Below are 17,523 nucleotides of genomic sequence, written 5' to 3'. Positions count from 1 at the left end.
AAAAAAAGCCTGAGGATTTGGTATAGAAGCCTCAATTCTTACAGATTTGAGTCTTTCGCCTCCTGTGATTCCTACCGCATTAAAGGGTGAGTTTTCCCCACGTCATCCTTAGAGCACCCAGACAAACACCCCTCAAACCTCCCTCATTCCTAAAATAACCTTGCCCAGATGTGCTCTAAGGGATCCCCCATCCCCATTCTACATCCCCCCCATACCCACCCTCAGATTCCATCCACCTACCTCTTTTGGCCAAGCATCTACACAAGCGACAACACCGGTTGCAGCTAGCTCGGAGCCTCCCCGTATTAATTGGTTGGCTAATTATGAACAGTGGCCAGCCACTGCCAAACAATGTATAAAGGCTGAGCTGTTCTCAGCTGTCTGTTCCCACAAAAACCTGTAAGAGCATCTCAACGCTGCCGTTCACCTGCCAAATCCGGCAGCAACGTGCAGAGCTCCTAAAAGCTCCAAGGGGAGACAAGGACAGGCAATGCAATGACATAAGCTTCACTTTTTTTTGGGAAACTAAGCTAAAAAAGTCATTACTCAACTGCAGAATTTACAACTTGCAGATTTTGTTGTAGGAAAATACGCCTGTTCAGTAACTATAAATACCCCTAATGCATTTCTGTGGCTTATTACATACTAATTTTTTTATTTACTTCTTTTTTGGGTAATGCCAAGCTTTGGAATGTCAATTACCCTCCAGGTTTGAAAGGCACCCAGTGACCAGCATTCTGGTGTAATTATTCATGACATTGGTGTGATTTACCTCCCCCCTCCCAATAACACTGACAAGTTTAACAGAAATCTATTAAGTTAAAAAGAACAAAGATATATATATTACATTTGCTAATTGCAAACAACCTCTTTTAGCTGCAATTTTTCCCATTGGGATTAAAAAGTGCACCAGTTTAACATGTCTGTACATTAAAAACAGTTTAAAACATTAAATATACAAACAGCAAGAGATTTTAAATATTTTGTATCAAATACTATAGGACAATATAATTTACATTTTTTTTTAACACAAAACATTACACCTGAAATATAACTTTAGATATTACAGAATATAAAAATACATACTTTTCGTCTAAAAAATGTCTTTGCAGGTCCTGGCACGACGTAATACTTTTAAGGCACACTGTATTTTGGCCATCTATATTTGCAATTAACTGTGCAACGATAATAAAAATGACCTGTAATTAACCTTTTAGAACTGCAAGGCCAGATGATCTCCCTTCTTCCTGGAATACCCTTTTAACCAGGTAAAAACTGAAGTTGAACCATTAAGGTGTTTCTGTGACTCACTTTGGCCAGAGCCTGAGCTCTCCAACCCTAATCCAGCAAAGCAAGAAGAGGCTTAATTAAGCATGTGAAAAGCCACATCAAGTGCAACGGGATTAGTCACACTCTCACAATCTTTGCTGTCTCAGGGTCAGAAGGCTCAACCCCAAGCAAAACTGAGCCCTACAATGCAAGTTGGGAACCAAGTTCTGTCCTGCCCTACATTTGTGCCAAAACTAGTAAGAGTAGCACGGGTTAAAAAGTCAGGGCGGAACTTGGAAACAGAAATTCAATAATATTAATTGCTCTGATTTCAACTACACCAATGAAAAAGTCATAATGACTCTACTGAAGGCAGTGGAGACATATGGAGTAAAACTGCTATAAGACAGAATTGGGAGAACTATGTCATTTTGTCCCTCTGTGCACTTGTGCTGGAGTCAGCACAGGGCAAAAAATGCGTCTTTAGATACATAAGGCTTATACAGATGCAATTGGGTTGCAAAAGATTTTCAGTTCTAGCTTCAAGTTGTTTCTGGACCACTAAAAGCCCAAACAATTTTCAGCATACTAAAAAAAATTTCAATCTAAATCCCTTACTTTAAACGCCCCAAAATAAGTTGCTTCTTGTGACGAATCCAGTAGCAATGGGTTTGATACCTGGATACTTATCATTTCACCGGATTTTAATTTAAAAAACCCTCCAACATTGACAGAATAAAAATGAAATTCTGAATTCCCTGACCAGTATTTGGTGCTTCCTCCCTTCATCAACACATCAGAGCGCCTTATTTTAAGGTTTGTCTTAATCATATATACCATCAGCTGAAGCCCTCTTTTAGTCAGGTTTCCTGAAGTTTCGTGATGTCTAAAACAAATGTTGGCATAAAGGTAGTAAAATCCGTCTTGATTAACAATTAGTTTTCCATCATTGAATGTCATATTGGATAAGTTGGCCTGGCCTTTGTCGTGATGCCAGGATGTGAGGTTCACTTTGCGAGTTCCTGAAGAGAAGAGGGGGAAAAAAAAGTACAATTATTTATAAACATTTAGCAAACCTCAACATTTAAAAAGCAATCTCTAGGTTTTTAGAATCAATAGCAACTACACTATTGCCTAAAGTGAATATTAGGCAATTGTGGAAAAAAATCGTAAGACATTTCCTTTTTTCATCCTGCACTGTCCCATTTGGCTTGTTGTTTGTAACTGTCCTCCCACCAGAACATCTGCTGGACCATGGTACAAAACACCTGCTTGGACAATAGTTTGATTACGCTACGCAACCACACAACAAGCTCTGTATAGGAATTGTGTTCCACCTGAAACTTTATTCAAGAAGTAAATACTTGAGAGGAAGTTAAAATGAAAAAATTACTAGTGAAAAGCCAGCAAATCTTGTTATCAGTCTGTAACCTGTGTCTTCAAAAAATAACTAAACAAAATCTGCAAAGAAGTTAAACTGATAATTCCCTCAAGAAAAAGCTTACAAAACCTTCCCATATTTTATGTTCTTGTAATGGTACACAAAGGTAAACATATTTGCATTTGAGAACATGAAAAAAATGGGGGGAAAGTCAGGATAATTGTGCATCTTTGGTATTACACAGTAAGTTGCCTAGACTTTAGATAGCACTTAAATTATGACATAACAAACCTTTTTATGCAAAAAGCATGCTTAGACTTAACCCAGTGCTTGCATGTACCAGAATAAGGCTCCACGATCTGGTTTAGTCATATCCTAGGTATCTAGGATAGTGGTCCATAGCACAATTCTAGACATTTGATAATTGTACAAAAACTTATAGCTGGGCAATTATAGCTATTTGGAAAGTAAACTCAGATTCTTTGTCTGAGATCTAGAGGAAGATCTTGGAAAAAGAGCTTTAGGAAGACAGCTGTGATTATGGATGCACTGGTGGTTTTTTGTTGGTGGTTTTTTTATTCCTTTCTTCTTGCATTTGTATATATGTATCTTCAGTTTCAAACTAGAAACAATATGTTGATATTCCATGCTTGGAGAAGAACAATCCCCTTCAATTTGTCTTAAGGTGGAGATCCACAGATTAGGAAAGAAAATTAAGATAATATTCTCTCCGTCTCTCCGTAGAACAACACACATGTTGGAATCAAAACACACGTACAGCAGTTACTAAGTCTGACTACCAAAAAGACAGATTAATAGAATTAACATATGTCTTCAAGCATTATTGGATTACTTCTAACAGGTAAGCCTTTTCAGTCCTGCCTGCCTGATGGTAAACAGGAAGCTGTCCCTTATCTGCTAAGGTGACGGAATGCTCTGTGAAGAGAACAAAAAAAGAGCTGAGAGGCTGGAGATGTGTTGATTAGTTTGTCGGCTCAGCACTGCCACTGAAAGCTTGTACCACATACACAGGTACAAGTGTCCCCAGGAACTCCAGACTGAAAAGCACCTCCTGGGTACTATTCTTCATTGAGAGAGTGGTCGGTCACTCACTGGAACAGGCTCCCCAGAGAAGTGGTCACAGCACTTGCCAAGAGTTCATGGAGTGTCTGGACAACATTCTTAGTCATAGGGTTAGTTTTAGGTAGTCCTGCGAGGAGCAGGGAGTTGGACTCGATGATCCTTATAGGTCCCTTCCAATTCAAGATACTCTACGACTCCATCAGTAAGGCTGTGAGAAGAGCTGGCCTGGCAGGAGGTCAGACAGGCATTGAGAGAGAAAGCATCTGAGCCTGCCTGCCCAACCTGGACACTGACTTCAAGTTTGGTTTTGGTGGCAGAGTGTTAAGTAGCAGCCTGCAACATGAGCCCAAATAGCATTGCTACTACAGCACGTGTATTATGCAGAGGTTTGTCACAGCATTGTCTGTTGAGGAGCAAGCCTTGCAGCACACCTGCCATACTCTCTTCCACCTCATTGGTGTCACCACCATCCCATTACAGCACCCACCTCATCTCCCAGCCTCTGCCTGCAAAGACAGAGGAACAGGCAACAGTGGGAGGAGAAGATCCAGCCAAAGCCCACGGTCATGCCCACACGGAGTAAACAGCACTGTCCTGAGAAAGCCACACGAGCCCTGACCCTTCCTGATATGCACAAGCCACTAACACCCTAATAATTACTCAGTGTAATACACAGGGCATAAAACACAACAGATGAGAGTTGGCCAACTTGTCCTCCTAACCACCAGCAATTTTCAGAGCACGAGACTAATTGCATTTTCTCCCTTTGAGGTACTCACAGCAGTGGGTCTGCAGAGACACCAGAAGACCTTACACCTTAGACTGCCAGTGCATCTAAATGTCTGCTTGGAATATTCAGTACCTTACTCTCCCAACATCATAGAAGGGTTTGGACTGGAAGGGACTAAAGATTATCTAGTTCCAACTACATGGGACAGGGACACCTCCCACTAAGCCAGCTTGCTCAAGGCCCCATGCAACCTGGCCTTGAACAATTCCCAAAACAATCTACTCCTACCAAAATTTCCATGGCATGGGGCAGGGCCCAGTGCCCTCTCTGTCCAAGGGTGTATGAAGGCATGCCCCATAACCCCCAGTGCTCACAAGAGTGCTGGGGAAAAGCCCCAGGTCTATTTGATTAGTTAAAAAGATGCCTCCTGGATTTGTTTGTGCAGAAAAACATATGGGGGCACAGGGACAGGGGAATTTGAGAGCAATGAGTCTTCTCTAACTGCCAAGGGCAAGCAACTTCTGCATGTGAGAGGAATACTTTAATACTAGTCCAGAACAAAAAGCTTCTGGCACTTTTCCACAAAGACTTGAGCAAAACAAAGGCTGTCAAAGGCAGATCATAAATAGTTGCTCCCCTATGGCTTCAGAACAGTCAGGTAGAAATTATACAAGCAAAATCATACAGAGAAGCTGTCTTCTGTGCAGTGCCTCAAAAAAACTGCTGAAAACCATCAATTAATTGGAAGTGACACTAAGGTCTTAAGTCTCTTAGCCTGGAATTATTCACCTGCAAGAGATGCTGAGTTAGGGTACACCTCTGAAGCACTGGGGACAGTCGAGGAAGTTGTAGAACTTCTTGTGATCAGTGTTAAGTCTGCCAGAAATACTGCCCCAAGGAGTGTGGGCTACCTTCAAGGTAAGGAGGACAGGCAAGAAACCACTGCTTGGATCAGAGGAAAGGCACATCGGAGATACGGGACAGGAATGTATACATACAGAACAAAAAAGCTTACTGGCATGTGGTGGCACACTGGGTAGCTGCTAGCCAGATTTTTATTTACCTGGCAAGTAAACTTTTTAGTTGCTACTTGATTAAGACTAGCAATTTTGAAGAAATCCTTAGGAGGAATGCACGATTCTCTGCTGAAGAAGGGGGAAGAGAGAAAATAGGTGCCACGGTTGCTCGTGATTGAGATGCTGAGAGGGGCTCTGGGTGAAGTCTGGTCACACTGTTTTGGTGTTGCGGGCAATCTGCACTATTCGTCCATGGAGAGGTGGATGGTCAGGCCAAGAGATGATGGAAGATGACCATATATCTGTTTTGAGCAGGGAATTAGCCTAGGTAACTGAGGCAGATGGGCATTTTGCCAGAGCTTCAGAAGAGGCCACAGACAGCAGCACAGCACAAAGATGCGTTGGTAGGAGTTATGCCATGCAACCAAGGAGTGAGCAGGCTCTCAGCACTGTGGGTGGTAATACACCCAAATTTGGACACACCAAAACAATCAGTAGCTCTAAACACAGGCAGAGGAGAAAACTGGAGCATACAAGTGCCAAATCAGCTGTCCAATATATCAGAAACTCTGAAATATAATCCAAGCCATGGGACAGTCAGAAATGCTGCAATATAGTATCTTCTGTGATAAAACTTAACTATGGAGCCATGAAAAAAACAGCACAAGGCAATTCATGTTGAGAGAGAAGGAAGAGGTCAGAGAGAAAATGAGCCAGATAATGCTTTTTACCATGTCTGGAAGGTTAACAAAAAAGTGAAGATAATACACAGTTTTTCTGGTAACTGAAGACAAATCAAAACAGTGTCTTGGATATTTGTGAGCATGAACTAAGACAAACAGAACTGAGTTTCAATAAAATTAATGAGTAAGAAGGAAGACGATGGGAGGGGGACAGTGCAGAAAGTAGCCCTGTGTCAGTAATTTGTTTGCCTTCTAGTAGCTTTCGGGTATAAATAAAGCCTGAGGGAAGGACCAAAGCACTGTTTGCTCTGCAAAACTGCTCTGGAGGCAAAGGGCAGCCAAGCTGAACCTGTAGCTGTAAATAGCTCAGAATACTACAGCGTTTCCTTAGACAGCTAAAGGTATCAATTCACATCCCAAACAGTATATTTAACATTTAAATTTATTTCTCTTTGCGATTTTTCTCCTTTAAATTGTGACTAATTTCTGCAATCAATTTATAAAAGAAAATTCACTGTTTTCATTTAAAACCCAGTTAGCATTTATAGTGAGCTCTGGTAAAAAGCAACCAGGAAGCATCCAGCTTTAACCTAAGGCAGCAAACCTAAAAAATACACACAGCAAGCCAAACCACTACGGCTTCTGCAGCCAAATGATGGGTGGAGACACCAAGATCTAGGAAGGGTTATTTTTTCCCCTCCCTCACACTCCCCCCAGCTGCAAAAGTCCATTTGGGGCTTGATATTATTGTGAGTCAGATAAAAGGAAAATTTTCCCTCACATACACTGCTCAGTGACCCTTCATGAAGGGTGTTCAGTGGCAAACTACTTAAAATAAAATCCTGTTTGACAATGATGAAGATTGATTTTTTTTTTTTGTTGTTTCCTGACATTATCTATTTTGGGTCAGAGTGATGACAGTAGAGAACCTTAAAATACTAAGACCAGATCTGTCCAGACTCATGAATGGCATAAAACAATTCAGCAGTATTTCAGACATGCAGGGTAAGGAATCAGGGGAAGAAAATAGAACTTGCCACTTGCAGTCAGAGGAAACAGGACGGGAGAGAAAAATCTCCTGGTGACCCTCAGGCAAATTTTTTGTCCTTTATGCCTGTCATTAACCTCTATGCCACCCTGTCAGGTGGATACTGCCTCATACCAGTGAGCATGATACTACAGTGCCCCACAACCAGTAAATTCAGGGTTCCAGTTATCCATAAGGATGCAGCCCCTCACTGCTGCAATGTCCACAAGGACTGTAGAAGCTGTGTGCGTAATCAACACCCTGGCCATGTTCTTCCAAAGCAGGGAGAAGCCATATGGGCCAGATCAGGAGGGAGCATGTCCAACTCATCATGCTGGTAAGGGGTTGATCTGCTCCAAGGAGAAACAAAGCAGCTTCTTTTCACAGGCACTGTATTTCTTAGAGTTACAGCAGCCTGTGCTATTAAAAAAAAAAAGTGAAGAGAGCAAGCAAGAGCAATGCCTCCCTTGCCATTACCCACAGATGTGTAACTTCACTCCCGAGAAGGTTAATGCAGTGATGCACAACAGTAAAAATTATCAGCTGCCAGCCCTGATAAAAATACAGTTTACAGCAACACCCCCCACAGGAAGAGGTGGATTTTTCATAAAGTGTGACACTTACACACCCCACTTCTGTAAATATAAGTGATCTGTCTCTGTGATTAGCAAATGAACTGAATCCTTCCAAAGACAAAATGCTAAGACAAGTGCACTGATACTGCATCTTCTGCTATTGATCTATGTCAAAAGCCAAAATCTGACTGAAATAGAAGCTTGTCAAGAAGTATTTGAGCTACTAAGAAAGCTTGTAGAAGTTCTGACTCCTACCTGACAAGCTGCTAAATCTCTCTGCTTATACAGCTCTGGATCTTGGCAATGCCAATGCACTTGAAGGGAGAAAGAATCCTGTCCCTCCAGGCAAGAAGCTAACTCCTTGTGTACAGAACTGCTTTGTCTTTAAATAGAACAGGAGCAAGGTATTACTACGCAGGCTGCTAAAATCTCAGATTTCAAGCCTCAACGCAGCATTCCCCTTTGGTTTGGTTACATAAAACAGAAAAGCAATGCACATAGCTTAATTAACAAGGAGTTCAGCACTGCAGAATGTACACATCTTCAGAGGAAGAAGACAGTGGCGATCAATCCCCCCCTCCTATCTTGAGATTCTCTACCCAAATAGCTTCAGAATAAACTCTGGTTTACTTCTACCACACCAATGATGATTGTTGTGTTGAGAATACAGAAAGAAAAATCTCCACTGACAGTGCCCCAGGGCAAAGAAAGAAACAGTACTGAGACATCCTAAAATTGCAGGAATGAATCTTTTCCCCTGGAGAGTGTTCCAAGACAGTCTTGTTACCTCATATTGTACTAGTGAGGATATTCCCACAGCTATCCAAAGATACCTGTGGGTACAGAACAAGACCTCTGGCAAGATAAAAGAATGCCACCCTCTTACCAGAGGGGCAGATAAAAGCCACAGGAACATTTTTTCCTTTCCCTACTCAATAGGTCAGAAACATACTGTATCCAAATCAACAAGTCTTGATGTGAAGAAGTCTATACCAGCCCCGAAACACAATAATGAATGGAATATGACAAAACCTTTTCACCATGCCATTAGAAGAAGGAAACCTTTGCTATAAATTCATATGAGAGTGCAATGTACCCACAGGGGGCAAGGAACTAGCAGGCAAGTTATAATAATGACACTGGGACTGTAGTTCTAGGTTTTCAACACCTCAAAATGAAAAATGTGCTTCCTTTATGGCAGGTTCTTACACTGATGGGCACCTGACATGCATGTGTATTATGTATTCATAGAAGATCCTCAGTTTCCAGATCCACCCTGAGGACAAATGCTGTACATTTGTCTGGGTGCTGACACCCAGTACAGACGTGACTACACTTCAGCACACAAAAGGAGTGTTGCTGTGAAGGGCTGGATAGGTGGACACAAAACATTCTTGAATTTTACAACAGAAAACAACACATTTCTTCATCTGACAACAGGACTTAAAAATCTTAGACTCAGTGGAAGGGAAACATCTTCCGACCTGCAAGATGTGGATTCTGGGCAATCTTTATGCTGGTATATCCTTGTATGTATGCATACATCTATGTATATATCTGTACACCTATGTATAACTGATGTCCAAGGTAAGTGAAGAACTCCAGATGGGCCTGCTAGCCTAAGAAAACAAACTTCAAAGGAAAGCATTCAATGCATATCTTCATTCTTCACCTGAAGACAGCAGAAAGAGGCAGACCAAGCCACAGACCTTGATCTTGAAAACTGGTCATTTGAAATGGAGGCCATTCAGAACATAACAGACTGGTGCAGGACACCTGAGGCAAAGGGGAGCGATCCTCCTGTTAACATTACCCCTGCTGTCTCACAAATCCCTTAACACATCCAATTTGTTTTCGTTATCAAAAGCGATTTCTGAAATCCAGTCTGTTGCTGGTATTGCTGAACTATTTTCATACACTTCGCTGTTTAATCATTTATAGTAGCATTGGGAGTATTCACTTAAAACTGAACTTACCAGATGGAATATTCTTATCATCAATAATGAGATGGGCAAAAGGCTGCTTCTCAGGCTTGTTTCTCTTGTACAGGTCCATCCCTAATGCCTCCATTGCAGCTAAAGATAAAAGAATCACGTTACCTCAGAAGGACAAGTTTAGCAGAACTAAAATATTTCTTACTCATAAAACAGCACCTACCTTTTTCTGGTCTTGGTGGTGCTCTTCCCATGACACGCTGGACTTCCTAAAATGAGAAAGAGACATTGCTTTGATGCTGCTTTTGGGTTTGTCACATTGTGTATTGCAGGTCCTCTGCACAATTACAACACTCTGCGTGTAGGTTTATGGGGAGGTTGTTCTACCTACAATGTATTCAGGTGCCTGGGATACAAATTCTCGTAGTTACATGCTGTATAATATGAACACACAGTTTAGCTGCAATAATCAAATTACTTCCTCTGTCCAACACATCTGATAAAGGTGCATAGGAATGATGGTGTGTATGATCACCACACTATATTGAAGTAGGAGTGACAAGACATTTACAACCTTTCCTACTTACTGAACTTGGAATATTTTTCTAAGTATAATGGAACAATGACAGGAACACATCACATAAAACAATGAACCGATTTAATTACTTGGGGTCAAAAGGTAACAAGAAGAGGCAGTTCTACACAGGGACTACTGTATAATCTCACTAAAATCTAAGGAAAGCTAAGTTCTGAATTTCATTTGTGATGGGGTAAGTTGAAACTTCCACACCTCACACTTGACCACTAACAGGGAAGGTTGCAAGACTACCAAGCTTTACAATCAAGGCTCACTTCTAACAAGGTGTGCAGGAACCAAAGGACTAAGCATCTTCCACATCTGTACTGGGCCAAAGGGATTGGGTGCCAGAGTTTGGAAGTATGCAATCTTCAAAACTGCAGATGAATTTTAACATAAATGAAACCCACATTACCCAAAGCTAAGAACAGCACAAGCAACAGACATCAGGCACCACAAAAAGCCTTGCTTTTCATAATCCACACCTGTTTTCCTCTTTACAAAACATACAAACAGCAGTTTTCAAAAAAACCTAAGGACCTTATTCTTGTTACAAGCCTGGACTGAGTCTTGGTAATACTAGGTTCAGTCCTCAGTTCTGTCACCTCTTCCCCCATGACTCTCTTCATATTTGTTTTCTAAAAAAACAGGGGTAATATTCTACTTGCTATTCAGAGTACCTCATACCACATAGCCATCAAGAAGATGATTAGTAAAATGAAATATTTTACTAAAGATAACAAATCATATCTCATCTTTGAAACCTAAGAATGGTCCTTTGTCATGTCACACCCACTGCTGTTTCTCTGATTCAATATGCAACACGCTTGAGATTTGGCCAGATCAGCAAATGTTCCACTGCGCTCTCAATCACTGTGGTGTTTTAGAATTTGAAGTCCTGCTTTGAAAACACCTAAATTCCTGCTTTTATGTAATTTTGCAGCCGCAGTGAAAACTAACGCCTTAGCTGGTGCATTTATTACTCTCACTTTCCCCTTTCAGTAGGTGTTTAAATGTTAAACCGAAATGAAAAGCCACAGCAGAATGGAAGTTGTAGTATGACTATCAAAGCGTAACACTTCAGCAGAGATATGCTGATTTTGTAGATAAGAATCATTAAGATACTTTCTGCTGTAGAGACGAGAAGAAAAGCAGAAGAATCACAACTTCAAAAGAAGCAAAACTCATGTCCACCTCCCCCATTTACATTCACTTCCCCTCTCTGATCTTTGTACTTCAATGTCAGTTCTAGGAGCATGAGAATGAAGCTCAGTTCTAGGAGCTGCACACCAGCATCAGCCTCTAGCCACACTTGAGCTCTTTAACTTCTTCAGAAGTAGGAAGACAACAAAATAATTCCAAGTACTAGATACTGCAAAAAGTGACAAATGCCTCTGAAAAGAAGACGGCGAACTGGGAGATGGATCACAGTCTCAGAGACTACTGCACCACACCTGCTCCCAACCCTTTCCCTAGAAAGGGGAAACTCCTTTGTTTTCTTGCTTTCTTAATGGAAGCTTCTCAGATCTGGAGTCTGCTTTCGTATCCTTCTGGGGGATGCGATAAGGCAGAGAGCCTGGAGAGCCTACTGGGCAGATCCAAAAAGAGCTATGTACATTTTAATCTCCTGCTATCTAAATCAGTACTAAAAAAAATCCCATAGTTGGTAACTGCACAGCCCTTGCAGGCCCTCCCTGAACTGGCCAGTCGCTATCCTCCTCTTAAACTACATTTTTTTTTCTCAGGAGTATGGAGTTCTGCTACTGCACATTTCCAAAGATGCTTCAGCTTGAGCAGCTGGGTATCTCCCCTTCTGAGATCTGGCAGCCTGACTCAGCTTATCTTCCATGCGGACAGGCTGGCGTCTGAGCTGCTGACTTTCTAACTGTTGGTGGTGCTGTTCATCTGCAACATCTCCGCTTGGTCAGCGGAACAGCTACCCAGGAAGACTTGGGCCCACAACTCTCCTTGTCCTGATGGTCTTGAGCCCACTTTTCTGTTTCCTGGGAGCATTTCTCTCCAGCAGAAACGCTCTCCTACACTCCTCTTGAAGCTATGCTACTATGCAATTAGGAATGGAAGTGTCATTACAACAAAAGTGAGATTATAAGCGTGAGCCCAACACCGACACACTGAAAAGAGACTGGCTCATGTTAATTGACTCTTCCAAATGCTTGTCACTGGATTAGAAGTGGCAAGCCTGTGGCCAGAAAACAGAAATACTCCATCAGCTGAATTCTTCCAACACTGGACTACTGTCAAGTCCTTCACTCAGTTCTGACCAGCCCCACAAAATTTTGACATTGCTTTCTGTTCTGTTGCCTAGGCTTCCAGAAGGAAGCTAAAAACACAGGAGCTACTCCCTAGACAACAGAGACAGAGCTGCGGGTTTCCTCCTGAGGGATATGTAGTTCAACACTGCTCTTGATCTTTATTTTACTTCATGTCTCTGAAGTTCCAAGGTGCTGATACACAACCTACCTTAGAAAAGCATTTTAGCATGGACTTCTAACCCTGAAGGCCTCAAGGACCATGTGTTTCAGCGGATGTCTAAAGATATCCAGATATATAAAGCTGGCCTTCTAGTGGGATTATAAAAATCCCCTGGAGTGCAAGGAATTAAAAGCTAGGATTTTCCAAATCTTTAAAGTATCAGCTGCACTCTTTAGCACCTGAATGTCTTTAAGCATCTCATACTTAATGACAACATACACTACCATTAAGAAAGCAGGAACAGCTCAACAGAACCTGTCACTAAGACACTGCTATGACACGCGAACTGCTGACAAAATATTACCAGTGACTTCTCTTACGACTTCCACCCACAGAACCATGTGCACTACCAAGCTGTTGAGCTATTTTTAGAAAAACTGTACACAAAAATCACACCACTCTGTTAGTCTTATGAATAAGCTGCACTTGTACACCTTCGCATCTTTTGCTCGCTGCCCATCAAGTCAGCTCTGCTGGCCTGCCTCCCACATTCCAGCCTCCTTCATACAGCCACTGTTTAAACATCAGACAAGCAGCCAGTCACAAAAATGAAAAATGTGTCTCCCATCACCAAAAAAAAAAATTTAGATGCCATTGGGAAGCTGCAAAACTTTCACATTTTAAAAGCTAAAAATCATGCTTTAAGTGCCTGGAAAGTTGGGAACTGCTCTTTCCTCATACACAGCAGGCTGTAGTTTTTAACCCTTAGTGTCTTCGAAACAAAAACAACTCTTACTCTTAAAGTTATGACCAATATCGAGGATGCAGAGACAAGGTTACATTTGAACACGTGACACTTGTGGATTGTTTTTCCTCTCTTTTGGCTTTTACAATACCTCAGTATCTACTTTGAGCATCTCTAAGTAGCCTTTTGAGAGCAATCAGAAGAGACACCCTCTGGAAATTCATGTATTGCTTCAGCTTTGATCTTAAAGCTCCTTTATGCACTTGCTTCTTCTACTATCTGAATGCTTTAAAGCCAGCTAATACCAGGAAGAAGTATATGATTATCTTGCTGGAAACTCAGCAATTTGAAGAACACTAATCAGAAAGGAAGTGAAATAGAACGTACATGAACCAATATTCATCAGAAGATAGTTTAGAGATCAGCACTACAACCTCTATCCAAATGAGTAGTCTATTGTCTGCAGAAAAAAAAAAAAAGAGACGTGTAAGGTTGTAAGATGGAAACTGAAATTTTAGCAATTTACAGCAATCACTCATGAAACCTTGACTTTGTCCATAATTATGTGAACTTCAAATGTCTGCTAAGTATAGAGATCTCTTTATAAGTGCTGCCCTGGAGGTGTAGCAAAGTATTCTGTTGCCCTGTGGGAGACTAGTTTATGCCTGAACTCCCCAAGCGGCTAGAAGCTCAGAGTTTTGCCAAGAAAAGTTACTTATGAATTGACCCAAGGTATGTTTGCAGTCCTTTCTACTTCAGGCTCATAACAGACTTCATAAGAAGTGTGGTTAGTGCATCTGGACTGCCAAAAGGTTTTTAAGGTTACATGCAAAAAAAATTAGGCAAACAGGCTAGGAAAGCATATCATTTGTCTCATTTAAAGTTTATATGCAATACGAGTAAGCTGCTCCCTAAGTGGTATTTTTATCCTGGAATGTTAAGCAATTCACCATTACATTTTTATTAAAATAAAATGTGTAATTTTTATTTTTTCAGGAGACAAATGTTTCTACACCTGACCTTGCAGCCCTACTACACTGGTTTTCATAACAGCACTTTCATTTTCAATGTCAATGTCAATCCCTGCTTTAGATTTAAGCACTGGGTCTACAGGTGTGCAAAGAAAACCGATGAGGACCAGCACAGTAAGCTAAAAGCTGTAACCAGACCATAAACCTGAGCAAAAGCAAGTTGTCTATTTTCATTTCCTGAACAGCTTGAATTGCAAAGGACAAAATATTGAAAAAAATCACAACATTTAAACGGTATTTTAAAGTGTTCCATTTCAGTTGCTCAGCATGCTGCCAATTCAAACAAAGATACTGGTTCTTAAGAGACACACTGGTTAGATTCTCCTTCAGGAAAGTGAAGGATGTACCATCAACAGGAAACCTATTTCAAGTCACATTAGCTGCATTCCCACACATGAAGGATTAGCACAACTGGAAGTTAAGATTCAGCTGCATCCTTGCCCTTCATTGTAGCAGAGCCAACGAAAGGCAGAGCTTACAGAACATGTTAAAGTATAGTTTTCCCTTAACACTGCTTCTTTCACTTCTCTGCTATACCTAAAAGATGCAGATGTAGGCCCAGGGAAGCATTTTCCTATTTTTCTCAGCATCATCAATATATGATGACAAAGCATCTAAAACACTGCCCCAGCTGCTTAATACATTCTGTTGCATTCAAAGGAAATTCAGAATGTGATTACTTTGGCAAGTTAAATTTTATTGTTCTCAAACTGATGGTCATCAGCCAAAAAAAAGTTATCCCTACTCACTACTTATCTTGGCCACGGACATTGCAGCATTCAACCTCCATCCAGAATGGCAGGATATGCAGCCTCAGCTAAAGCCAGTGCCTTTGTTGAGAAACCAGCAGCGAGTGACCAGAATGCAGGGCTTCCCATTCACTTACTGTAACACGCTCCTTAGTCTGTCATGGGAGCTGCATGAACCAGCAGTCTGGTGCCAGCACAAAGAGCACAGAAGTAGGCAGTGTAAAACTGTCTATAAAATGCGAGAAGATAGAACTAATCTTACAGAAATTACTTTTTTTCTTACACTTTTCAAGGAGGTGGGCTAGCAAATGGGATAAGACATGAACTCCTAGGTTTCTTTAAGTTTTGCGCGAAAAAAAGATCTGTCACTCAGGGTACTCCATTAAAAGCAAGCATTAGCAGAATTAAAGGACCATATAATTAACTCAAGTACAATTCACTCTGCAAAGTGTACATGAGTTCAGTTCAAATCTGATGTAGTATCCTTTATGAAAAACTGACAATGTTATGCAGATGAGAAGTAGTAGTAATGAATCTGGTAAGGCAGGAAAACCAAATACCATAGCAGACATTCCGCTTTTAAACAGCCCATAATTAGCACTAAACACGATCATGAACACGCAAAGATATCAAAGGCATTAACTGCAGTAAGAGGCGACTGTGACAAATATTTAGCTTGCCTAGGCTTCTTCATTAGGGCTGACTTCTTTAGCTGACTATGAGTTATTTGTGTTTGGAAACAAGCTGTCACTCAACCACGGGGCAAAGACTGCCTGGTTATCATACTATGACACAGAGTGGGTCTTCTGCTGCTGTGGGAGCGGCCTGCACAGAACAGAGAACTGGCAAAGTGAGCTAAAGTAGTAAAAGGAGATACTATCCCTCACTTCTGGGTTGCAGAAAGAGTAAGAAACAAGAGCAAATGTTATCTCCTCTGCCTTTCAGGCAATATTTTGCTTGTTGATGATATTCACTTGGAAGAATCCTGTCAGAGTCAGGAAGATTGCTTTGAAAAAAATGTGGATATGAACACCAAAAGTGCTGGCAAACCTATACAAATATTAGGACAAATGACTACCTTTCAGGCCCATCCAAATGTCAGAATGGCCAATCTAACTAACTAGTCTAACTAACTAATCTAACTGCAACCATAGTTTTCTCAGTGCAACTTAAATCTTCCTTTCTTAAAAAAAAACCCAAACATGTTTGAATACACAATTGGTTAACCACTACCAGGTTCATAAGCAAACAGCGTAAGACCTTGGATGCAACTTCAGGTGTTATCTGAACACCAGATTTCTAGAACTTACCTCTGAATATAGGCATTGCAAAAATTGTTGTAAATTCAACAGGAGCATAACAAAGGACCACGCAGTCTGTCTGCCACTTACCTTCTGCACAGCTCTTTGGAGACCCTGTTTCATGCTTCTACATGATTCTGGCATTAACTTCATTTCTTGACTTTCAAAGGATGTATCATGCAAATCTGTATTTTCTTGATGTCCAAAAAGTGTTCTGACACAGTGAGCATGTTCTTTCGAAATTCTAGTAGGGTCCATCTGAAACAAATATAAGCACAATCAAAGTTTTAAGTGTATGTTCAAGAGAGATTTAAGAGCATTTAAGTCAGGGAGCATTTTCAACCATCTAAAAGTCTGACACCTACCTAAGTTTATTATCTACACTTTCACTGTAAGCAATTAAGAGAGAAAAAGTTCTCCAGTTAGAGGTTTATTTCATCCAATAAGCATAAGAGGTAGCAGAATGGATTATCTTCTGGAGCTGCCTAGTTTATTAGCTTAGACTGGATATCTGACTTTCAAAAGTTAAAGATAAATCCCACTCTTACAGTAAAATCAATAATCCTGAATTTCATTTTTTGACCACTCAGCGCAAAATCACAATTATTTTAGCAGGCAAACATACACGGCCATCCTATTGTAAAAACTATAGTTTGCAAGATGACACACAAATGCCAACTAGATGAACTTGGGGAAAGCATGTACAACATCTAGCACATCATTTTCAAGAGGAGAAACAGAAGAACAGAAGCCAATTATCACTGAAACTATTTTGCAGGCAAGAGATATTGCTGCCTGAAACAGTCACCAAGTAAGACAGCACAAATTCAGAAAGACCAAAATATGATAAAACTGTATTACAAAGCACCTCTGCCTCAATGGGACACACACCGGTAAATCTAGAATATCTGCGAGATATTCCTAGCAACCAGCCTTTGGGATTGAATCAAATATATTTTTAAATTGTAAATTTAGAATACTCTTGAATT

At 40.9% G+C, this 17,523-nt stretch overlaps 1 protein-coding gene across 1 annotated transcript; it reads right to left on the bottom strand.

Moving 5' to 3' along the window:
- Positions 1 to 238: 238 nt before the first annotated feature.
- Positions 239 to 16,792, bottom strand: TNFSF11 (tumor necrosis factor superfamily member 11). The gene is made up of 4 exons (XM_014965819.1): positions 16,625 to 16,792; positions 9,922 to 9,967; positions 9,741 to 9,839; positions 239 to 2,291 (listed from the first exon to the last, which is right to left on the bottom strand). The coding sequence occupies exons 1-4, from the start codon at positions 16,790 to 16,792 to the stop codon at positions 1,870 to 1,872; spliced, it is 735 nt and encodes a 244-aa protein (XP_014821305.1). The 3' UTR covers positions 239 to 1,869.
- Between the last annotated feature and the right edge of the window lie 731 nt (positions 16,793 to 17,523).

This window comes from Calidris pugnax, unplaced genomic scaffold (assembly GCF_001431845.1).
Source record: "Calidris pugnax isolate Ruff unplaced genomic scaffold, ASM143184v1 scaffold20, whole genome shotgun sequence".
Lineage (NCBI taxonomy): Eukaryota > Metazoa > Chordata > Aves > Charadriiformes > Scolopacidae > Calidris > Calidris pugnax.
Note: the sequence above shows the minus strand (reverse complement) of the source record. Positions and strands in the feature narration are given on the sequence as shown.

Excerpts from the sequence above, each read along its gene's own strand:
- TNFSF11 (XM_014965819.1), bottom strand. The coding sequence starts at position 16,792 with ATGGACCCTACTAGAATTTCGAAAGAACATGCTCACTGTGTCAGAACA. Across the intron at positions 9,968-16,624 it reads TCCAAAGAGCTGTGCAGAAG|GAAGTCCAGCGTGTCATGGG; the intron begins GTAAGTGGCAGA and ends TTCTCATTTTAG. Across the intron at positions 2,292-9,740 it reads TGATAAGAATATTCCATCTG|GAACTCGCAAAGTGAACCTC; the intron begins GTAAGTTCAGTT and ends TCTTCTCTTCAG.